This window comes from Crinia signifera, chromosome 9 (genome assembly GCF_055691185.1).
Source record: "Crinia signifera chromosome 9, ASM5569118v1, whole genome shotgun sequence".
NCBI lineage: Eukaryota > Metazoa > Chordata > Amphibia > Anura > Myobatrachidae > Crinia > Crinia signifera.
Window position 1 is genome coordinate 19,186,869 of NC_139225.1, and position 25,499 is coordinate 19,212,367.

General features: G+C 48.5%; 1 protein-coding gene across 2 annotated transcripts in view; it reads right to left on the reverse strand.

Annotated features, from left to right (window-relative positions):
• Positions 1 to 25,499, reverse strand: part of LOC146037263 (uncharacterized) — a 56,895-nt gene that overhangs the window by 20,813 nt on the left and 10,583 nt on the right. For both annotated transcript variants that reach the window (XM_083161291.1, XM_083161290.1), the window contains exons 2-5: positions 21,568 to 21,650; positions 21,203 to 21,421; positions 20,182 to 20,259; positions 18,063 to 18,335 (exon numbers count right to left, since the gene is read on the reverse strand). In XM_083161291.1, coding sequence (XP_083017417.1) covers positions 18,063 to 18,335; positions 20,182 to 20,259; positions 21,203 to 21,421; positions 21,568 to 21,613 — 616 coding nt within the window. In that variant the 5' untranslated portion in view covers positions 21,614 to 21,650. The remainder of the gene's footprint in view (positions 1 to 18,062; positions 18,336 to 20,181; positions 20,260 to 21,202; positions 21,422 to 21,567; positions 21,651 to 25,499) is intronic.

Genomic DNA, 25,499 nt, shown 5'->3' on the forward strand with positions numbered 1-25,499 from the left:
TTTCCCAGGTAGACGGTCACTAGGTCAACAAAAGGAAGGCCGACAGTCATTAGGTTGACCACTGAAGGTTAACATGACTGAAGGTCGACATGTGGTTAGGTCGACGGGTCATTAGGTCGACTCATGCATTAGGTTGACATGCCCAAGGGCGACAGTCAAAAGGACGACCTGGGGGTTTTCACCTTTTTTTTGCCGACATGTGCCGACAGGTGGTATTTCATGGCCAACCACTCACTAGGGCGTGGCGGAAGAAGAAAATAGTGTGCCGAGCGCAGCGAGCCATGCGAGGGGACGAGGTGCAATGTTACGGGGGCCATGTAGACTGTATCGACATTTGGGACAAAAAAAAAGTGAAAAACTTCATGTCGACCTTTTGACTATTGACCTAGTGCATGTCGTCCTAATGGGAAGCGGTCATCTATTAGAATGAACTTAGGTCTACAGTCATTAGGATGACCCCACTAGGTCGACTGGCAGGAAGGTCGACCTGATTTAAGGTCGACATGGGCCAAGGTCGACACGACTTAAGGTCGAATTTGCATAAAGGTCGACATGGGGTTTTTCACTTTTTTGAGCCGACATGTGCCGACAGGAGGTATTTCGGTACTCTTTACCTAGAACGGCGCCCGCGATTAGAATCGCGGGCGTCGGGGGTAAAAAATCGCGGTCATCGCGGGTAAATCGCGGGTACATAAAAATCGTGTACCCGCGATCACCGCGATTTTCCCATAGGGAACAATGTTAAAAAGCCTGATTGACCGCGATTTTACTTTAAAATGCCTCAATGCCCGCGATTTTCACATAGGAATCAATGTTAAATGGGCTACAGAGCCCAAATAGGCACAATTAACCCTTAAATGTCACCCCAATTTTTGTACGCCACCCCACGATCCACGCCAACCCGAAGCGTGGCGAGCGCAGCGAGCCCGCGAGGGGCGGCGGTACGCGTCCTCCGACCTTTTCATGCCCTACTATCCACGTCGGCGTGGAGTTGAGAATAGAATAGTGTGGCGAGCGCAGCGAGCCACCGAGCCCAAAGCGTGGCGAGCGCAGCGAGCCCCGCGAGGGGACGCGGATACCTTCACAGTTATACGCGTCCCCTCGCGGGCTTCACAGGTATCCGTGGCGAAAAGCGGACACCTGTGAAGCCCGCGAGGGGACGCGTTTACCTGTGAAGGTATCCGCGTCCCCTCGCCACGCTTCGGGCTCGGTGGCTCGCTACGCTCGCCACACTATTCTATTCTCAACTCCACGCCGACGTGGATAGTAGGGCATGAAAAGGTCGGAGGACGCGTACCGCCGCCCCTCGCGGGCTCGCTGCGCTCGCCACGCTTCGGGTTGGCGTGGATCGTGGGGTGGCGTAAAAAAATTGGGGGGACATTTAAGGGTTAATTCTGCCTATTTGGGCTCTGTAGCCCATTTAACATTGATTCCTATGTGAAAATCGCGGGCATTGAGGCATTGAATGCAAAATCGCGGTCAATCAGGCTTTTTAACATTGTTCCCTATGGGAAAATCGCGGTGATCGCGGGCATCGCGTCGCGGCCGTTTATGTACTGCCCGCGATGTCGCGATCACCGCGATGGGCGCCGTTCTAGGTAAAGAGTACCGGTATTTCATGCCCTACCATCCACTCGGGTGTGGAGGAGGTTATTAAAGCTGTGGCGAGCGAAGCGAGCCACCGTGCCCGAAGCATCGCGAGCGAAGCGAGCGATGCGAGGGTCCGATTCTCATTGCCAACTGTGTCAATGTCAACTGTGTCGACATTCGGATCGAAAAACAGTGAAAAACCCATGTCGACCTTATGACCAGTCGACCTTCATCATGTCGACCTTTATGCAAATTCGACCTTAAGTCATGTCGACCTTGGCCCATGTCGACCTTAATTCAGGTCGACCTTCCTGCCAGTCGACCTAGTGGGTTCGACCGAATGACTGTAGACCTAAGTTCATTCTGACAGATGTACCGATTCCGTCCTAATGCTTGTGTCAACCTACTGACCCTGTCGACCTAACCCCATGTTGACCTCCATGCGTGTCAACCTTCAGTGGTCGACCTTGCTCTTTTTGACCCTATGACCATTACCCTTTTCTCATGTATATCTTTTGCTTGTGTCATTCTTTTGACACATGTCGACCTATTGACCCATACCCCGGTTGGGAGGAGGTGGGGACATAATCACATATAGGGGGGTGGTGGGGTGGGGATACGGTCATTGGGTCACCAGCAAGTTGTTAGACAGTCATTAGGTCGACATGACTTTAGGTCGACATGCAGTAAGGTCGACATGGGCTAGGTCGACAGGGTCATTAGGTAGACATGGGTTTTTTTTCCTGTTTTTTTTTTGACCCGACAGGCGGTATTTCATGCCCTACAATCCACTAGGGCGTGGCGGGAGAATAGTGTGCCGAGCGCAGCGAGCCATGTGAGGGGATGCGGTGGTACATTTTAGTGTTTATGTTGACTGTGTTGACATGAGTAAAAAATAAATAAAAAAAAATAATAAAAAGAAAAACATGTAGACTTTTTCACTGTAAACCTTACCCAAGTCGACCTAATGACTCTGTCGACATAACCCATGTCGACCTAAATGCATGTTGACCTAGACACATGTTCTCCTAATGGTGTCGACCTAATGACTGTCTAAAAACTTGCTGGTGACCAACTGATCCACACCCGTGGGGAGGGGGGTTAAACAGTCGCACGTATATTTTAAGAGTGTACAATGCCCAGGTAGTGCCCTGTGTCAGACCCACAGACAATGCCCCAGACGCTACAAGCTGGCGATGCTTACCACTGTGCCATCCTTGCATGCACAGAGGATTACACTTGATGTGTGCACAGTGCAGGAATATTATCCCAGCGTTACAAAGACTTATGTGATACCGTCTTTGGAACTCGGAGGGTTTATGGGCGCAGAGACCGGGAGCCCACGCCCTGCAGCCTCTGTGCTAGACTTTTACGGACAGATCTGGGCTTCCCTGAAGACGGCCCACTTCATTCCAATCACCAGAGTCACCGGCTGGGGGTGAATCACTGCATTGTGTTCCATGGAATCCAGCTTTCTGGAGGTCCGACATATGGCCGGTCCAGCCCCCTCCTACACATACATTGCTGGGACAGAGAGGAGAGACATGCAGGGGACACGGATGGGACACGGTCGTGGCTCACTGAGTCCCAGGGGGCAGATGGCGGCAAAAATGGTCTTTTCACCCTAATTTCAATATATACCGGTTCAAGTGTGGACACGGGTGCATCTCTCGCTGTCATTGCGCCTGTATTATGGCCTTCTTTGAGGGCAGCGGTGCGTCTCTGAACGCGCACAAGCCTGCGTCAGCTCCGCCACCCCTTATTATCTGCCAGAGAGACACCTGCAAACATTTTCTGTCCTTGCGTCCAATTCTGTACTGCGACTCAGACGCATGCGCAGACTTAACACATGGTCCGTGGCGCATCGACGCTGCGCTTACCCCTGAATCAGCCCTGTGATGTTAAACGACAACTGTGTAGGGGGTTAATCTCCTGGAACAAGAACAATGCAGCCAGATGTAGCGGCTCTGCTTTGTGTCCTGCAAGTACCTCACTGTCATCTGTGCATGTGACACGGAGACACGGCACATCCTGTACCGGTGATCTGGCAGAGCGGGTCACACCACCCTCCTGCTCGCCACCGACGCACCTAGAGAAGGGCTGCTGGGGCGGGTTGGGATCATTTGGTCTACAGCATGATGGTCGATAGTAATTAGGTTGACATGGGAAAAATTTGACATGGTTCTAGGTCGAAAGGTCATTCGTTTGACAGTGCCTATGTCGACAGTCAAAATGTTGACATGAGGTTTTTCACTGTTTTTTGACCCGACTATCAACACAGTCGACATGGACACCGGTTAAAATGCACCGCATCCCCTCGCATGGCTCGCTACACTATTTTATTCTCCCACTACACCCTAGTGGATGGTAGAGCATGAAATACCGCCAGTCGGCTCATAAAACAGTTAAAACCCCCATGTCAACCTTTTGACTGTCGACCTAGACACTTTGGAACTGATGACCTGTCGAACTGATGACCTTTCGACCTAGAACCATGTCGACCTAGACCCATTTTGACCTAACAGTGTCGACCAAATGACCGCATCCCGCCGAGGTAAGGGGGTGTACATCCGGCCTCATGTATCAAAGCTTTGAGAGATACAAGAGAAGCAGTTGCTTATAGCAACCAATCAGCTTCTGTCATTTTACAGGTGGGATCCAGACTTTGGGTCGACATACACTAGGTCGATAGGTCGACATGCAGTAGGCAGGGGTTCTCAAACTATTTTGTTCTGTGACCCCATCAGACAATAAATATTATTACAGGAGCCCAGCAAGTTACCGCAGAATGGCCGCCAGCGGAACGCACAGGCGCGGCAGCATTGCGGAGGCACAAAACAGAAGTAGCTGCTTACACAATGGCAGAGATAATATCCTTTCTGAGTCCCTGTCCCACTTGTGGTTTTTTAATATATACATGCATATGTTAAAGCTTTTACCTACTGTTAAAGCTTTGGGTATGGATGGGAGGCAGTGGGTGACAGGGGGAGGCAGAGGATGGCAGGAAGTGGCAGTTGGAAACTGGGAAGGAAGTGAATGATAGGCAGAGGCAGAGGGTGACATAGAATTATGGGGAGGCAGAGGCCCCAAGCTGAGGTGGTTGTGACCCACTATGTGATCAGTACCCTGCTAAGAACTGCTTATATAGACAATAGGTCGACAGAAGCAAAAGGTGGACATGGCAACAGTCGACACATATAAAGGAGTTTTCACGATTTTTTTAAAATCTTTTGCATGTTTTAAGAATTCATTATCCATGTGGACTACTATTGGGAGAGATAAAGTTGTCGAGCAGCATGGCACCTTGCCCGAGGGGACGCTAAGTAGGGGTCCACATGCTCAAATCTACAAATTGAAACAAAAAAAGTGAAAAACTCATGTCGACGTGGCGGCTACACGTGATAGGGGGCTGGGTAACCATAGGAGACAGCGTTATCCCAAAATAGATAAACTCCTTTAATCTGAAACTCCTGATCACTAATCAGATCTCTTTTAAAGATTACTCATAAACGTTCCGATGTCTCAGAGAATCGGTCTAAGGACACGAGTCAACAACACGGCTGTCATAAGGGTGACTCCGCCTACACAGGGATGATATTGTCCAGACAGCCGACGGAGTAGACGCAGCTGCCGGCTCAGCAGAGAAATGGGATAATTGGCTGCATCCGAGGCCATCGGAAACCAGCTTGTGTGGGCAAAATAATTCTCTGGGTGTCTTGGTATTTACTGTATCGTGCCATCTATAAGCACAGACAGACAAAGCGGTATGAGGGCGGCGCACCATTGTGAGGGCGAAATCAGACTAAATCAATTGTGGATGGAGTAACCTTTAAAATCCTATAAAATCACATCTATATATACATAAAATCCCATTACAACTGACTGGAAGCACAAAGTATTGTCTTTTAAATGCTAAAACCCCAGACGCTGGGAGTACTTTCCTCTCAGATGTTTTCGCTAAGGGCCCGTTTCAGACCACGAGGACTTACTGGCCATAGTTTTAGAATTCCCTAATAGCAAAACAGTGGCAAGGCATGCTGGGACTTGTAGTTTCACAACAGCTGGAGGGCCACAGTTTGGACATGCCTGTCTTAGGTCATTCATCGACAGCTGGCTGCTAGCGATGTGGCCACAAGTCCCTGCCAAGCGGCATCGCGGGGCTAACAAAAGTCACCATCTGTGTGTGGGCCGCAGTAACCAGGGGAGGAAGCAAATCCCCCTACAGCCAGCATACGGTGCCTGACAGACACCATCACCCTGTCTCCGGCACAAGGCCCTTTCGGAATACTTCTATATATAGTGTAACTGTATAGCGCGTCTGTAATGTTAGGCAACACACAAACCACAAACGGATGTGTCACAGGGCCAGGGTGCGGCCGGGGTGTCAAACAGATACACAGTGTGCTTCCGCTGCATTAATATCCCGATAGTGACGCAGAGTGGTCCGACGCTGCGCCCTCAGATGGCGCAGCTTACCACAGAAGCAGGTAGGAGGCGTCTACTAGCATTAGCGGTTGTCGCAGCTGCTATCCGCCTCTGAAGCAGGCCCCATGTACGGTTACTGTAGCGACAAGCTTCCTCGGTACCGGAGACCCGTTCATGACCAATTAAAAAGGGCGGTGCAGCGATACAGAGTGGGCCACTCAGAGAACAAGTCAGGAGGGTGTATAACTTTATACAACACATAAATCGCCCCAGTAACTTAGGGCTGTCTGGGAACCTTCCTTTGGGACCACAGTCACATGGTTCCCCGTGACAGAATCACACGCTGTGTAGGAATTGTTTGCGTTTGTATTATTCATGACAGATTTTTGTTGTTTCACAGTTTGACGATACGAGCTTAAGGCAGTTCTAAGCCAAACGGCTCATGAACACCCGAATAGGGCGACAGACACAGGACGGGGCCACAGACACAGCACGGGCCTGTCTGTGCCCAGGATGCAAGCAAATGTCACTGAGATGTCACAGCAGGTCGTAAATCTTTCCGCAAGCAGCAGGAAAGAGATTCACCTGCAACGGGCAATTTTCCTTTGTACTGCTGACAGGTGTAAGAAGCATCCAGGTGTGTCCTCTCCTGGGTTCACCTGGGGACAGGTGCAGAGAGCTTGTGATTCTCCGCATCCCTACAACTTTTAGCTTAGACCTACATAATAACCTTATAGGGACACAAATTTTTGGCTATGATGTAGGTCCAGTTAGGAAACACAAATGCTGCACAAAAAAAATTAATGTATATTACTGTACAAGAGTGAAGCAAAGGTAGGTTGGTGACATCACAACATTCTGGCACGCGGCGTTGAAAAAACGATAGTGAACCCACATCTCACTGACAAAAGGAGCGATATTCTGCAGCTGCGATGCTCTGCAGCCACTTGATCTGAACCAAATAACACACAGCTGTGTCATCACACACTGGGATTGTGTTTACACATGTTATTAAGCATCGGGACATCTAGTTGCAGATCAGCCAAATAAACAGGAACCTCGACATCAACCACAAGCCACATACTTATACAAAGCATGCGTACACACCGCGGTGGGGTGCATAGCTGCCCCCCCCCCCCCCCCCCCTCACGCAGTACCCACACATAATAGGGGAGCGAGGGAAGTGGGTGTCACTTCTGCCCCTGTTATAAATAGTAGGGGGGTCACATAACTGCCCCTCTTACAAATACTACGGGGGGATGGGGTGTCACATAACTGACCCCCTTACTAATTGTGTTATTAATACTGTGGGCAGGGGCAATATACCCCTGTTGCACAAATACTGGCGTTTGCTAATAATATGGGGCAACTCTGATATACACAAATTGCAAATTGTTGGGGGTGGAGCAATATCTGAAAGACAGGACATGTGTACTGTACCCCTGTTACAAAGTTTCAACATACACTGGTGGGGGGCATTTGTACCCCTGTTTCAGAGTATAACACACAATGACCCTGCGGGGAGGGGTTGCAGCCCCGGACTCGGGCTACTGATGCCGGTAACTCATTAAAGTGTCCCTCAGCCTGTACAGTATGCACATACATGCATTCCCTCCCCCCACACTAAGCCCAGCACCCCCCTTGCCCCCTTGGGGTGAGCCACCCTCTTACCTCTTGCCCTGCGGCGGGAGAAGCAGCCTCCCATCTCCCCTTCCTACTCCCGGCTGCAGTAGCAGCCTCTGCCCCGGGCCGGCCTCCAGCAGCAGCCGTTCAGCTGCTCAGCAATGCATAGCAGGGAGGTTGTGTCTGGGCTCGGGATGAGGAGGGATGGGGCTCAGGAGGAGGGGATGGGACGCCTCAGTAGCAGCAGCCCCTCCTGTAAGGCACATCTGGGAGAGGGGTGGCAGCAGCCTGGGCACACACCATGCACACTCTGCCGGCCTGCCAGGTTATGTGCTGCCATGGGTCATTAGAGTGCAAGCTCTGTTGGACAGAGGTCTCCTGCCTGCATGTGCAGTGTATTATTGCAGGTCACCATTGAGCTCCAAGTGCCCCCAATAATGTGTAGTAATTATTCCCAGTGACTGGGTGAAGGGTTGACAGTCAAAAGTTCGGGCCAAAATGGTCGACATGCTGAAGGTCGACACTTAAAAGAGGTGACATGGTCAAAAGGCAGATGTGCAAAAGGAAGACAGTACAAAAGGCAGACAGGTTTAAAAGGTTATACAGCAATGGTCGACACACAGTCGACACATTTTTAAAAAAGTTGCCCTTTTTGCACCCTTTACCTATTCCACATGGAATACAATTGGGAACAGTAATCTAATGGAGTTTTTGGTTTCACAAAATGAAACCCCCCCAAAAAAGTGTGTCAACCTTTTTATTGGTCAGCACTCTCCATGTTGGCCTGTTGACCTTTTCTACGTCTACCTTTTCTTTTTTTTTTTAGATCTATTGACCCATACACATTATAACTTTATTATAATACACATGATTTCAAAATACACCCTGACATAGTGACAGCGTCACATTATATACAAGAGCTGATATATACATCACGTACAGTATGTCTAGGTTAGCCAACTCCAGTCCTCCAGATTTACCAACAGTTAATGTTTTTCCAGGTCTCCTCACAGAATCACAAGTGAAGTAATTAGCTCCACCTGTGGATCATTTATAATGTGTCAGTAATGAGTGCACCTGTGTACCTGTGAGATGAGCTGGAAAACGGGAACTGTTGGTAGCTCTCGAGGACTGGAGTTGGCTACCACTGACATACTGTAAGTATTACTTATACATTAGTGTTCAGCACCCTGCTCTATCCAACCCTGTGCAGTTCCTCTTCCCTGCCTGGGGTGTCGCTGAGGTGCTTCTAGCACAGTCTGGTCTGCATATCAGTGCTGAAATACACACCACACTGTGCTATAAGCACCGCAGCAGAGACCAACACCCCAGGCAAAAGAGGCAGGGTGCTACAATCAACGCTATTTATAATTCCATAAATGTTATGGTTATAGTCTATCTACTGTTCAGTATGGCACTTGTGTCTGTCCCCACTCATATGGAAAGGGTCGGACAATGCACTACAATGCATGACAGTTGGGGGGGGGGGGGGCATGCTGCATTGCACAGAAATGCTATATATTGCGTACACACTAGACCAGGGATGGAGAACCTTCAGCTCTCCAGCTGTTGTTGTACTACACATCCCAGCATGCCCTACAACAGTTTTAGTATGGCCAAATAGCACGACTGTAGCAGGGCATGCTGGGATGTGTAGTTCAAGAACAGCTGGGAGCCAAAGGTTCCTATCCCTGCATGAGAATATAGTTAATGATGTGATGGTCACTCGCAGGCTTACAGACAGGAAGTCAGGTGTGCAAGGCCCAGAAGTGCTTCCTCCATTATGTTTGTGGGCTGCCATTATTAATTATTACCATGATTTACTTCTACAGTGCAAGCACCTCCCATTTGTGCTTTACAATTGGGAACTACAGTATACAGCAATAGCAGAACCATCATTTACAGTAACACTAGTTCTTTAATGCCTGTCTGTCATCGCGCACGGGCTCAGAGTTTGGAAATGTCCTCTTTCCCAACTCCAAAATTGGAGTTGATTATAGAACGGCAGATGTGTATGGGGGTGGGGCGGCAACATAATGCACAGGAGCCCCACCCGATGGGGAGATAAAACCACAAAATATTGCAGTTCAAATAAATGTTACTGTGTAGATCAAGGTCTAGAAAATAATCCACAGATCTTGAAAAATAAAAAGTTTGCAACAAAATAACTTAGTGAGGGCTGGAACTCTCGGGGCCCATTGTAAAGGCTGGTGCCAGTACGACCCATTTCTACGTTCACCACTTTATATATATTCTGTCTACAGGTGACACAGCTTAGACCCCCCGAGCCACACGATTGAACCCCTGAATTATTATTATTTTTTTAAACAAATATAGCAATTTTTTAATAATAATTTTTAGGCAGAAATGTCAGATTGACGGATGTGTTTGTCAAAGAATAAAGATTGTTGGAAATAAGTTTGCAAACTGGAGCAGAGAAGATCCGCTGACTTCTAATAGCAGGAGACACAAGTCACACGTCCTGCATAGCTGGCATGCTAGGACAGGCAATATCACTGTACTCACTTACACTGGTAATTATGGTAAGTACACGGGGAGGCTCAGGGGAGTTAGAGTAAAACAAGGAAGAACAGACTCCCTGGCATGTCCTCAGTATGTACTCTATTCCCGGCATGTATTCAGCATGTACTCGTTTCCCCGGCATGTACTTGTTTCCCCGGCATGTCCTCCTTTTCCCGGCATGTACTTGTTTCCCCTGGCATGTACATGTTTCCGCGGCATGTCCTCCTTTTCCCGGCATGTCCTCCTTTTCCCGGAATGTACTAATTTCCCCGGCATGTACACGTTTCCCTGGCATGTACACATTTCACCGGCATGTACTTGTTACCCCGGCATGTACTTGTTTCCCTGGCATGTACTTGTTTCCCTGGCATGTACTTGTTTCCCTGGCATGTACTTGTTTCCCCGGCATGTACTTGTTTCCCCGGCATGTACCGGTTTCCCCGGCATGTACTGGTTTCCCCGGCATGTACTGGTTTCCCCGGCATGTACTTTTTTCCCCGGCATGTCTAGTTTCCCCGGCATGTACTAGTTTTCCCGGCATGTACTTGTTTCCCCGGCATGTACTTATTTCCCCGGCATGTACTATTTTCCCTGGCATGTACACATTTCACCGGCATGTACTTGTTACCCCGGCATGTACTGGTTTCCCCGGCATGTACTAGTTTCCCTGGCATGTACTCGTTTCCCCGGAATGTACTCGTTTCCCCGGAATGTACTCGTTTCCCCGGAATGTACTCGTTTCCCCGGAATGTACTCGTTTCCCTGGCATGTACTCGTTTCCCTGGCATGTACTCATTTCCCCGGCATGTACTATTTTCCCTGCATGTACTTGTTTCCCTGGCATGTACACATTTCACTGGCATGTACTTGTTACCCCGCCATGTACTTGTTTCCCTGATATGAACTTGTTTCCCGGTATGCACTTATTTCCCCAGTATGTCCTCATTTCCCCGGCATGTACTTGTTCCCCGGCATGTACTTGTTCCCCGGCATGTACTTGTTTCCCCAACATGTACTAGTTTCCCCAACATGTACTAGTTTCCCCAACATGTACTAGTTTCCCCAACAAGTACTAGTTTCCCCAGCATGTACTAGTTTCCCCAGCATGTACTTGTTTACTGGTATGCACTTGTTTCCCCGGTGTTCTCGTTTCCCCGGCATGTCCTCGTTTCCCCAGCATGTACTTTATTCCCCAGCATGCATTTGGTTTACCGGCATGTTTTCATCCTGGCCCCACCCTCATGGCATAATTATATATTATTATTTATTGGGTGTTAGATGCCGGGCCTCCACAGGGTGAGCGCAACTGTGGTGAATGCAGTCATGCAGGGGCCCTGCACTTTTCCCCAAATTTATATATGCCAATGTATATTCAGGAAAAAAACAAATAATTTTCTTTAAGGTTTATGCTGGAGAAACAGATTACAGAGCGCAGCGGCCAGCCTCCATTGCTCTGCGCTCACTCCTTACAGCTCCCGCGTGTTCTATAGATGTAGGGGTGCTATGTTATGTATAGGCATAGCAATGACATGGGAAGGTCCTGTTTCTTCAGTTGGGCTTTTGCCGGAACCCTGCACACCACCAGTGTTCCATTGCAGAGGTTAACAAAGGTCAACATGGTCAATAGGTCCCCAGACAAAAGGTCAACTGTGTCTATGGTCAACATCAAAATGGTCAACACAATATTTTAAGGTTTTGTTTTCCCCAAAAAAATGTTATGGAAAAAGTAAAACAAAAAAAAAAAACATGTTGGGCCCTCCTAACATTTTTGTCATTTGTTTATTTATTGTTGTTTTTTAACTTTTATTTAGGTACTTGTGTATTAGCCGGACGCCCGGTACGTAGTTAGCATAGCGGCGCTGTCAGAATCAGCGTAGTGTTCCCGCAGCCAGTGTAGTTAGCGTAGGCAGTCAGAGCCAGCGTAGTCAGTCAGAAGTAGCGTAGTGTTTCCGCGGCCGGCGTAGTTAGCGTAGTCAGAGCCAGCGTAGTCAGTCAGAAGTAGCGTAGTGTTCCCGCAGCCGGCGTAGTTAGCGTAGGCAGTCAGAGCCAGCGTAGTCAGTCAGAAGTAGCGTAGTGTTCCCGCGGCCGGCGTAGTTAGTGTAGGCAGTCAGAGCCAGCGTAGTCAGTCAGAAGTAGCGTAGTGTTCCCGCGGCCGGCGTAGTTAGCGTAGGCAGTCAGAAGTAGCGTAGTGTTCCCGCAGCCAGCGTAGTTAGCGTAGTCAGTCAGAGCCAGTGTAGTCAGTCAGAAGTAGCGTAGTGTTCCCGCGGCCGGTGTAGTTAGCGTAGTCAGAGCCAGCGTAGTCAGTCAGAGCCAGCGTAGTCAGTCAGAAGTAGCGTAGTGTTCCCGCGGCCGGCGTAGTTAGCGTAGTCAGAGCCAGCGTAGTCAGTCAGAAGTAGCGTAGTGTTCCCGCGAGCGTCCTTGTCAGAATCAGCACGTGCGTCTCATGCACAATAAAGGAGGTATTTTCAAACCCCCAGTATCCACGCCAGCCTGAAGCGTGGCGAGCGCACGCGTTACTTGTCCTCCCGACCTGTTCATACCCCCACTATCCACGTCGGTGTGGAGTTGATTTTATAAAGTGTGGCGAGCGCAGGGGATTACTTCACATGTGTTCTGTGTCCCCTTGCTGCGCTCGCCTCACTTTTTAAAATCAACTCCACGCCAACGTGGATAGTGGGGGTATGAACAGGTCGGGAGGATGCGTAACGCGTGCGCTCGCCACGCTTCAGGCTGGCGTGGATACTGGGGATTTGAAAATGCCTCCTTTATTATGCATAGGACTTTATACATGAGGCGCACGTGCTAATAATTACTAAGACGCAGGAGCGTCTGAGAGGCACCTATGTCTCAGACAGCGGGAGCGCCTCTCCGCCGATGTCCGCCACCGCAGGGGATCTGGCGGTTACCGGCGCTGTGTGAGAGGCACTCACTAGGCTTGGCATGGACGCCGGGTACAGAGCCGTGGAGTCACTACGCAGCCGTTGGACTACACTGACAGCGTAGCTTAGCCTACGCCTGCGTATGTATGCTAATTGGGCGCCCGGCTAATACACAAGTACCTTTTATTATTAATTTTTTTTAGAAATATTGTGTTGACCTTTTTGGTGTCGGCCATTTGTACATCAATCTTTTTTGTCCTGTCGACCTTTTTTACCTGTTGATCATGCACCTTGTCACCCATCCGGTACGTGCTTCTATCCCTCATCCGCGTCCCTATGAAGCCCCCAGAATCTAGGAAGGGTTAAGCGCTGGGATGTTTTCCCTTCTGTGTATTGTCTCCTGTAGACCCCTGCCTGGTAGCTGTCTGCAGGCTATGAATGGGGGGAGCAGAGAGGGTTGGGGGGAGACGTCTTTGTGCTGTAGTGTGAGAATCTGCAGCCAGACTCTGTGCATGCTAATTCCCTCTGATTATTCTCACCCCCCTGCAGCCAGAGACAAGAAGCAGTTTGTATGTCGCTCTCCCTGGGACTCCCTCTAACTTATTCATTCTGTTAGGGTGCAGGCCCACAGAGCGGGGTGTCATGCGAGGGCGTCACCTGACATGAATGCTGATCCCTACTCTTCACATATGATGCCGTCTTATAAAGTCATTCTGCATCAAATCCATAAGAAAAGACACAGAAACAGACCAGGGGCCTATAGTGAGCGTGCTCATTGGGACTGGATGTCTCCATAGCATGCTTGTACTGCGCTGTAAGTGAGCTATGGAGACTGGATGTTAGACAGTAGATGGCGCTGTAAGTGAACTATGGAGACTGGATGCGCTGTAAGTGAGCTATGGGGACTGGGTGTTAGACAGTAGATGGCGCTGTAAGCATGCTATGGAGACTGGATGTTAGACAGTAGATGGTGCTGTAAGCGAGCTCATTGGGACCGGATGTTAGACAGAAGATTGCGCTGTAAGTGAGCTATGGGGACTGGATGTTAGACAGTAGATGGCTCTGTAAGCGAGCTATGGAGACTGGATGTTAGACAGTAGATGGCGCTGTAAGTGTGCTATGTAGACTGGATGTTAGACAGTAGATGGCTCTGTAAGTGAACTATGGAGACTGGATGCACTGTGAGTGAGCTATGGGGACTGGATGTTAGACAGTAGATGGCGCTGTAAGCAAGCTATGGGGACAGGATGTTAGACAGTAGATGGCGCTGTAAGCGAGCTATGGGGACTGGGTGTTAGACAGTAGATGGCTCTGTAAGCATACTATGGAGACTGGATGTTAGACAGTAGATGGCTCTGTAAGCATACTATGGAGACTGGGTGTTAGACAGTAGATGGCTCTGTAAGCATGCTATGGGGACTGGATGTTAGACAGTAGATGGTGCTGTAAGCATGCTATGTAGACTGGATGTTAGACAGTAGATGGCGCTGTAAGCAAGCTATGGGGACAGGATGTTAGACAGTAGATGGCGCTGTAAGCGAGCTATGGAGACTGGATGTCAGACAGTAGATGGTGCTGTAAGCGAGCTATGGGGACTGGATGTTATACAGTAGATGGCGCTGTAATGGTGCTATTGAGACTGAATGTTAGACAGTAGATGGCGCTGTAAGTGATCTATGGGGACTGGATGTTAGACAGTAAATGGCACTGTAAGCAAGCTATGGGGACTGGATGTTAGACAGTAGATGGTGCTGTAAGCGAGCTATGGGGACTGGATGATAGACAGTAAATGGCACTGTAAGCGAGCTATGGGGTCTGGATGTTAGACAGTAGATGGCGCTGTAAGCGAGCTATGGGGAATGGTTGTTAGATAGTAGATGGCACTGTAAGCGAGCTATGGGGACTGGATGTTAGACAGTAGATGGCGCTGTAAGCGAGCTATAGGGAATGGATGTTAGATAGTAGATGGCGCTGTAAGTGAGCTATGGGGACTGGATGTTAGACAGTAGATAGCGCTGTAAGCAAGCTATGGGGACTGGATGTTAGACAGTAGATGGCGCTGTAAGCATGCTATGGGGACTGGATGTTAGACAGTAGATGGCGCTGTAAGCGAGCTATGGGGACTGGATGTTAGACAGTAGATGGCGCTGTAAGCGAGCTATAGGAAATGGATGTTAGATAGTAGATGGCGCTGTAAGTGAGCTATGGGGACTGGATGTTAGACAGTAGATGGCGCTGTAAGCAAGCTATGGGGACTGGATGTTAGACAGTAGATGGCGCTGAAAGTGAGCTATAGGGAATGGATGTTAGATAGTAGATGGCGCTGTAAGCGAGCTATGGGGACTGGATGGTAGACAGTAGATGGCGCTGTAAGCGAGCTATGGGGACTGGATGGTAGACAGTAGATGGCGCTGTAAGCGAGCTATGGGGACTGGATGGTAGACAGTAGATGGCGCTGTAAGCGAGCTATGGGGACTGGATGGTAGACAGTAGATGGCGCTGTAAGTGAGCTATGGGGACTGGATGGTAGACAGTAGATGGCGCTGTAAGCCAGCTATGGGGACTGGATGGTACCCGGACTTGTTATGAGTTTCACACTCACCGAGCCGTTTGCTCCAGGAAGGGTGGGTGGGGGCGGACAGGCGGCTGGAGCAGGGGGGCGTCCCCATAAAAACGCTGTGCATTCCTCAGGGAATGCAGGCGTGGCGTTGCCTGCTCGGGGCAGGTGGCTGACATCACATGATGTCACCGCCTACTATCATTAACTAGTTCTGTCTATAAAATGATAACTAGAATCTGATTGGTTGGTTCTCTATGTGTTCTCTATAGAAGTACGGATGGTGTAATGGTTAGCATTACTGCCTCACAGCACTGAGGTCATGGGTTCAATTCCCACCATGGCCCTAACTGTGTGTAGTTTGTATATTATCCCTGTGCTTGCGTGGGTTTCCTCTGGGTACTCCGGTTTCCTCCCACATTCCAAACATATACTGGTAGGCTAATTGGCTCCCAACAAAATTAACCCTAGAATATCTGTGTGTGCGTGTACATGTGGTAGGGGATATAGATTGTAAGCTCCACTGGAGCAGGGACTGATGTTATTGTTCAACTATACTCTATACAGTGCTGCGGAATATGTGTGCGCTATATAAGAAACTGTTAATAAATAGATAAATAATAGAAGGTTTGATAGATCCCCCTCCATGATAGTACAGACTGCTAATACACGGCGCTCTGCCCTTTTTCCTAATGCTGTGATGTCTTTGCTGCTTCTGCTGTGTGAGTCTGCCACCTACAGGCAGGGACAGGAACTGATCCCTCAGGATGAGACCACTCTCAGGACCTAACTCAAGTATCACACTCGCCAAGGCGTTTGCACAGGTAGGGGAGGGAGGAGTGCAGGTGGGCCGATGCCTGCTCGGTGTATGACCAGCATGCATAATGTATGTATGAAGCCATGATTGTGATAAGCAGCGCTATTGGTTTATGTAGGGGCAGATGAGTCTCTCGTGTACCGTGATTGGTCATAATTAAATGTCAGCAGTGTCAGTACTGGAACCTAGACGACTGTACAGAGGACTATCGGGTGTCTTCTTGCAGGGATGTGTCTTATATAATGATGCACTGCAGAGTTTGATGCCTTCACACCCATCGGTGGGTGCTGATGAGCTGGCGAAGCTCTGAGCGTTTTCAATCTTGCCAAGAACACGGAATTAAACTCTTGATTTAAACCTGAGAAAACCCTCAGTTACTGTGAAACATGTGCTCTCAGCTGTGGGATATATATAGCGCCGCTGAGTGCGACACGTTGCTGGAGGCGGGGCCAGGCAACAGAAAACATCTACTCTGATGGTAGAATCTAATACATACGTTACTGGGAACGGGGTCTGGCAGCGGCACCTGAGACTCAGTACTGGGCTACCAGGGTTATCCAACCTGGAAAATCTGTGCAGGGTTCCAAGCCGCCCCAATAATTACAGATTTGTACTCCTATAAAAAGCACAACCTATCCATTCACTAGGCCCCAATGACATCACTGAAAGCGCAGCCTATCCAGTCACAAAAAATAATGACATCACTGACAGTGTGGCCTATCCAGTCACTAGGAACCAGTGACATCACTGAGAGTGCAGCCTATTCAGTCACTAAGAACCAATGACATCACTGATAGTGCAGCCTATTCAGTCACTAAGAACCAATGACATCACTGAGAGTGCAGCCTATTCAGTCACTAGAAACCAGTGGCATCTCTGAGCGTGCAGCCTATCCAGTCATAGGAACCGGTGACATCACGGAGAGTGCTGCCTATCCATTCGCTAGAAGCCAGTGACATCACTTAGATTGCAGCCAATACAGTCACTAGAAACCAGTGACATCTCTGAGCGTGCAGCCTATCCAGTCATAGGAACCAGTGACATCACGGAGAGTGCTGCCTATCCATTCGCTAGAAGCCAGTGACATCACTGAGATTGCAGGCTATCCAGCCTCTAGGAACCAGTGATATCATTGATAGTGCAGCCTATCCAGTCACTAGGAGCCAGTGACATCACTGAGAGTGCAGCCTATCCAGTCATAGGAACCAGTGACATCACTGAGAGTGCAGCCTATCCAGTCACTAGGAACCAGTGACATCACTGAGAGTGCGGCCTATTCAGTCACTAGGAGACAGTGACATCACTGAGAGTGCAGCCTATCCATTCATAGGAACCAGTGACATCACGGAGAGTGCAGCCTATCCAGTCATAGGGCCAGATGTATCATGCTTCAACAAGTGAGAAAGTGAAGAGTGATAAACAGCCAGCCAATCAGCTCCTACCAGCCATGTTACAGCATGGGTTTGAAAAATGACAATTAGGAGCCGATTGGCTGGGTGTTTATCACTCTTCACTTTATATCTTTTTGAAGCTTGATACATCTGGCCCATAGTAAAACTGAATGTAATATCCAGTGTACATTTTCTATTATTATTATTATTATTATTATTATTAGGATAAGCCAATATTCTCAGGCCGCCTCTCTTACCTCTGCCAGTGTCTGAGAAAGGTTTTCTGTCATTGTAACTCTTATCTGCTACCGGTTCCTTGTTGCCGGCTGGTTTCCACCGCGAGTCCGATCCGGTGCTGTCGGGAGCTGGCGCTTCTCCAGGAGGCAGCACATTCTTTTCAAAATAGCCGGGGTTGGTGATGTTGCCAGATGGGCTGTATTGTGCCACCAAAAAGAACACTCGTTTTCCATCTGTGGCCACCCCAAATCCAACCTCCTTCGAGTCCTTCCAGACGACCTGTGTGAAGTGACCTACAGGGGGGGGGAGGGGGGGGAGAGTAAACCAGTTTTATTAAAGACAGAAATTATTTTTACATTGTAGGAGTTTGGCAGAAATGAAAAGGGTCATCTGCCTGTGGGCCACGCCCCTCCCAATAAAATAATCATTGGTGGCTGTAATGCACAGCAATATTTGTGCTACCACTGCCATGAACCATTTCTGTACAGGAGCTATTGAGTTTGTGGTGCAATAACCAGTGCTGTGGACAAATCATGCTGGCCTGGGTATTGGGAAGGGGCGGAGCTAGTGGAGGCTACAGAGGTGGACCTGCAAATTCAAAATTCCAATAGGGGAGGCACAGCAACTGTCACCAACTGCCATTCCAGACTGACTCGCTGGCAATTGGTGTTGCTCCCCTATTTGAATTTTAGACTGTGCTGCAGCCCCTCCTCTGGAGCCACCACTGGGTGTGACCACCGGAGGGGGTAGGGTTACACCCATAACATTTACTGCGATGTACAACCAATAAAATTGAATGTCCCTTCAGAGGCCGAGGTAATTGTTACCCGTTGTCCTTTCCGTCACCACCCCTAGCTATCCCCTGACTTCAGATAGCTGGGGGGGGGGTTTGCCTCTTAATGGGAGCAGGGGGTAAGGATGGCCATCAACCATCGATGATTAAAAATCATTAATGGTTTATGGCCGATGTTGAATAATTTTGCCATCGATGGGGGAGAACCAGATGGTTTACCTCCATCGATGGCACAGCAAAACCGATGTTTTGCTGTTGTGTTTTTGTGTCGGGACACAGAGCATAGCTCAGCCAACTGACACCCATGAAGCCCCGCCCCCGTGTTTTGATTGGCCCCACAGGCCAATCAGTCAAAACAATGGCTGACCATAGATCGGTACAGTCCTCGATGGTCATCCATTGTATAGTTTTACACTGTCGATGGCCAGTTGCACTATTGCCATCGATGGCAATGATAGCAATCCCTAGCAGGGGTGCATATTATACTATGGCAGCCCTGCATCAGCCCCCAGGCCTTTATGGTACTATGGAGGACATTTTTTCCTATGCACATAAGCTACCTTGTATGAAAGCTATAGCAATTAGTGAGTGGCTCATATACTCTTTTAGGAGCAATGACAGAAACTAGAGCTCACAGGATTAAAACCTCTGAAGTGTTGCACTGGCAAAACTGTGGCAGAGAATGCTGGGATGTATAGTTCCACAGCAGCATGTTGAATAGCCCTAGTTGTTGTTGATCCAGCTGTAGTTTTCTGTTTGTCCACTAGAGGTCAGCATTGTACTCTGTACACATTAATTGCAATAAATTTGGTACTTACAGTAATCTATGGGATGCATTTACTGTACCTTCATATTAGTGCTTTCATATATACCCACCACACACTTACATAATACTTTTAAAGCACCGATCTCTCCCAGACTGGCGGATTTACTTTCTAGAAAGCTATAGATTGTAAGCTTGCGAGCAGGGCCCTCCTACATTTTGACTGTCTGTAAATACCCTGTTTTGTTGTATCACTGTCTGCTATTGTAAAGCGCAACGGAATATGCTGCGCTATATAAGAAACTGTTAATAAATAAATAAAATAATAGAAGACCCATAGCATTGATACTATAATACTATAGTGACAAAGGGACTAAATTTGAGGACAAATTAAATTCCCCTGCAGCAATTTTTGTTTAATAAAACATGAATAGTCACATCTCTGATAGTCACACGTCTGAGAATATATTTTCATATAATATACAAATCATGCATCCAAAGACACAGCTGCAGTGCTGGCAGCATCGTCATGTGAATCAGCCCCATAGCTGATTGTTGCTCTCCTGCAGGTTATTCCGCTCACCTGTGTTGCTGGAGAATCCGGGTTTGCTGAAGTTATAGTTCTCAATCTCGCTGTACCAGCTGTCCACCGGCTCGTTCCCTAAGTGGGAAGAAGAAGATTTCCTAATTAATGCATGGAGAGCTTACATCTCCGGCACGTGTGTGGCGGAATGGTTATATGGCTGCTGGGAGTAGGGTGTGGTTACTAGCTGTCATTGGAAGAAAATGCTCTTTTAGGTCCAGATGCACTAAGCTTCAAAAAGGAGATAAAATGGAGAGTGATAAACAACCTGCCAATCAGCTCCTACCTGCCATGTCACAGACTGGGTTTGAAAAATGACACTTGGGAGCTGATTGGCTGGTTGTTCATCACTGTCCACTGTATCACTTTTGAAACTTGATACATGTGGTCTTGAATGACAATTTATAGGGATACTGTCATCAAATGTGTTTTTAAATGTATAATATGTGCACATTCGGGCGACCCGTCTGGTTTTTATGCATTTCTGCAGCGACAGGCCTGGGTAACGCTGACCTCCCCCTGTCAGTGTCACCAGGACAGCCAAGTGTCACTCCTTTCACATTGCAGATGCCGGGTCGCACCTGGGATGTGGACATGGGTCTGTCCTGGGAGCGAGCCGGCATTTACGAGGTGAAGCTTCCCACAGTGAACGGGCAATAAGCCAGGTTACTGATGTCAGAAAGGGGGCGGGTCAAAGCAGTGGAGTGTCATTTAAGGGGCGGGGAAGAGGCAAAGCTTGGAGCTGACGCTGCTTCCTCCCTATAGTGTGAATGGGACCCAGGTTATTTGTGCGATGTGACTGGGGTAAAACAGAAATGCTGAAGGGGGAGGAGTGACTGGCAGGGCCACGCCTACTTCAGGAGGTGACCCAGCCTGCATAGAGGGGGTGGTAGTCACAATGGAGCATGGCCACACCCACATGCCTAGCCACTCCTACTAGATATGGACACTAGGTCGACACCAGCAGAAAGTCAACACACATTTTTGGAACTTCTTAAGTGGGTAAGTATCCGCCACCTACCTGGCATGCCCTTGGGGCTGGAGGAGCTCTTGTAGTAGAGGTTTTCTCCCATGTCGGTGTCGCTGTGCTGTAGCGCCCGGATAGACAACAGGTAGTCCGCCCATTTCTGCGCCGACTTGCAGAGATCTTGGCTGAGCTGAAGCGCGGGGGAACCGTGCAGCTTTCGGTACTTATTATGGGCCGACAGGAAATCTTTCTCGAACTGTTTCAGGTCAATGCCTGGAAGATAAGGAACCGGGTTACATCTCTTTCACCCATTGGCCGATGTAAGCCCCACCCCCACGGACTCTCTGCCAATAACTATAGATAATAACCGGTTTTGCATATTTATAAGTGTAACGGATGGGGGTGTGATCCACAGTTACCTTGTTCTTGGAGCTGGAGGCCCGCAAATCTCTTGTTGAAAGCCATGCGTCACACGTTCCTGGTGGTGGGACACCGGTATAATCTAAGGACAGAGGAAAGTTCGGATTATCAGGCCGAACTGTTCTTCCCAAACGTTTTCCAAATTAGTATCTATATATATATAAAAAAGGCTAACTACTCCTCACCTCTATAACATGAAGTACCATCAGTGACCACTAGAGTAGGGATGGCCATCATGCCTTTGCCATCGATTATTGCCATCAATGGCAAAAGTGCAACTGGCCATCGATAGTGTAGTACTATTTAGTGATTGACCATTGATGTTTTAGCATACCAATGGTCATCCACTTTCTTTAATTGATTGGTCTGTGGGCCAATGAAAATACAGGGCTGGGGCATCACGGGTGCCGGGGGCGGAGCTATGCTCCGTGTCCGGCACCTTGGGGAAAAAGCAAAAACAAAACTATTCGTTTAAGCCGGACATCGATGGTGGGAAACCATCTGGTTCTCCTCCATCAATGGCAAAACTATTCGACATCGGCCATAAACCATCGATGATTTCTAATCATCGATGGCCATCCCTACACAAGATGGACCAAATGACTTCTTTGTGTGCTAAAATATGTAATAACAGAAAGTGACAGCAAGTTTTGCAGGGACACTGATCTGTTTCCGGAACTTGCTGGATATGATGAGAGGGAGCTGTGAAGGCAGAGATTGGTAGGAGCAGGGACTGGGGGTGGGGTGGAGAGTTTGTGGTTTAAAAACTGTCACAGTTCAAAGTGAAAATACAAACTGTCACTGCTCAAAGTGAAAGTAAGTTGTAGAATTGCAAGTTCCGGCCGGTGGGCCCCCCTAACTCAGAACCCTGCACTGCTGCTCCCCAAATTCTTAAACCTAAACATGAATTAGTTTTTTTTATTTTAAAACCAGTTCTACGTGTGCGGAGCGCTCTCTGTTACCACAATACGCAGAATATAGTTTTGCCAGGTTATTTATTTGCCTACAGCAACACATAATACAAGGCGTGCACCACGCGTTTCACTTCTGCTTTGTGTAACCACTCAGTGAGTCACCAAAAAGATGCATAAAGGTGAAACTCTGTCCAAGCAAGTTGTACACGTTTACTGAAGGCAGCAGCCGGGTGCGTCCAGCGCCCCACCCCCACCCCTCTCCCCAGAGAGTGTCCCCTTATACAACACCCCGATGAAAGGGAACATAAGAGCTTTGTAAGGACATCGTACACCCCAGACGTATAGGTCCGCTATCCGGGCAATAGGTTGTCACCAAAAGGTAGGCTTGCACTGTAGGTTGACATTGGCAAAAGGTTGACACAAGCAAACGGTGGACGTTGCAATGGTCGACACATAACAACGTTTTTCATGATTTTTTCAAATTATTTTTTGGGAGTTTTATCTATAGCTCCAAAGGCAAATGGCAAAGTTTTCTGAGTCCTGAAATATGTCACACGAAGCGAGCCATGGGAGGGTACATGCTACACTAAATGAGGGGGTACACGTTCTCAGGTGTCGACATTGCCACAAAAATCATGAATAATGCATGTCGACCGTTTCACGGGTCGACCCTTTCCATGTTGACATTTTTGCAGGTGTCGACTTTTTTGTCAATTTCAACCTTGCACATGTTGACCTGTTTTTGGTGTCGACATATTGACTGGCCACCCAGACACGGTCTTTTCTTTGACCCGTACCCACAACAAGCGAGGCCCTTTGCACTTTACATACTCCACTTGGAAAACCCCGGGAGATGCGGAGAAAATAAACCAAAGGATGAATTATTTGCACAGAGTAAGTGATTTGCTCTATAGAAACTTAATAATGGATATTTCTGCAACTGTGGATATTGGCGTCACATAGCATTGCCAGGCCGTCCACCTACAGGGGAATGTAGGAGAACTCCATGACGTCTGAGGTAATGACCTGACCGTGCAGTATGCTGAGGGGAAATACTGAGCTGGGCTCATTCAGCTAGCAAGGTGTGCGTCAGTAAGTCAGCAAGGTGTGTGTCAGTAAGTCAGCCCACTGCTTGTCTAAGGCAGCTGATTGCAGCGTAAGCAAACAGCCAGCTTCTAATCACATGTCAATAAGGAGGAATGTGGCAGTGCCCACTCCTGGTATGCAGGTAGAGCATGGAGGCTGGTGCAGGGAGCTGATTGTACTGGCTGCCAACGCAGCACCAATTCTAAATATTACATTGGCCCAAAAAATCCAGTAAGAAATACACGTGATAAAACTCACGAGGGATAAAAGCTGTTGCATATTAAAAATTGTGCTCCAACCAATCAGCTCCCAGCTGCCATTTTTCAAACAGATGACAGGAGTTGAACACATGACAGGTGGGAGCTGTGGCTGGAGCACTATCGATCACAATCAATGAGTTTTATCATTCACACAGGATTTATCAGTCATTGCGGATGGGAACAGTCAAGTGTCCGAACCGCAGGGATTTAAGCTGGCCATGTGTGGGATGGGGTACACTTATTGGGGGTCCAATTGACACCCTAAGATCCTAGATAAACTCATGTGTGGACCATTTTCACATGAACCTTTTCCTGTCGATCCTGCCAAGCTTGTAGAGTCAACAAAGATGTTGTCGACGCAAAGAGCTATACCCATGAGGTTTGTTCTGTGGAATAGGGGGTAGGGAGGAAGGTGGTAATCAGTCACGGTAGAATAGGGAGGGGGTGTCAACAGGGAACATGAGAATAGAGGGGAGGGGGGTAATCAGGTACAGGAGAATAGGGGGGTAATGAAAAACAGCAGATTAGAAGGGAGGGGGCAATCAGGTACAGAATAAGAAGGAGGGGGGGGACCATAATAGGGGGGGGGGGGGTAGTCAGGTACAGGAGAATAGGGGGGTAATGAAAAACAGCAGATTAGAAGGGAGGGGGCAATCAGGTACAGAATAAGAAGGAGGGGGGACCATAATATGGGGGGTAATGAGGAACAGGTGAATAGAGGGAAGGGGGTAATCAGGTACAGAAGAATTGGGGGGGGGGGGGGAGCACCATAATAGGTGGGTAATGAGGAACAGGTGAATTATTCATAATTTTCTGGTGGGAGGATAGCTTGCTTGACTGCAGATATCTCCAGTTCCCGGAAATAGATTTCTTAGATTTTAATGGAATTAAAAAATAGAGAATCCCACCTACCAAATGATACTGGGGACTAGGGGATCAGAGTTCAGTAGGCAGAGCAATCTGCCAATGAGCATATAAAACTACATACCAGGTGTGTGGAGCTGGAGCAGTAACCAGCTGCTGGAAGGCTGATATCTCTGGTTCTGGGAACAGTAGAGACAAGTTACTGATGTCTATCAAAGGGGGAGAGTCCTAGCTTTTGGAATATACCCTCAGAAAAACTCTACGTCAGAAAGAACCTGAAATATCTGACTGGGAAGAGCAATTAACAGGCTTAGATGGGGACCACTGCTTTGAAGTCAGATATCTCCGGTTCCCAAGGGCCGATTTTTAAAATTCTTGTACCCATTTAAATAGGGGACCCTAAGCTTTCAGCCTAGGGCCCTAAGACCCCTGGGGGGTTTCTGGGTATACAGAAACCCCCCCTGCATGCGCCACTGGGGCGGGATGAGGAAAAGTAGAATAGAGGGAAGGGGGTAATCAGGTACAGAAGAATAAGGGGGTATCACCATAAAAGGGGGGGCGGGATGAGGAAAAAGAGAATAGAGGTGAGGGGGTAATCAGGTACAGAAGAATAAGGGGGTATCACCATAAAAGGGGGGGGGGGCGGGATGAGGAAAAAGAGAATAGAGGTGAGGGGGTAATCAGGTACAGAAGAATAAAAGGGGGTAGAGGGTAATGAGGAACAGGAGAATAGAGGTGAGGGGGTATTCAGGTACAGAAGATTAGGGAGGCAATGAGGAACACCATAATGGGGGGGGGGGGGGATGA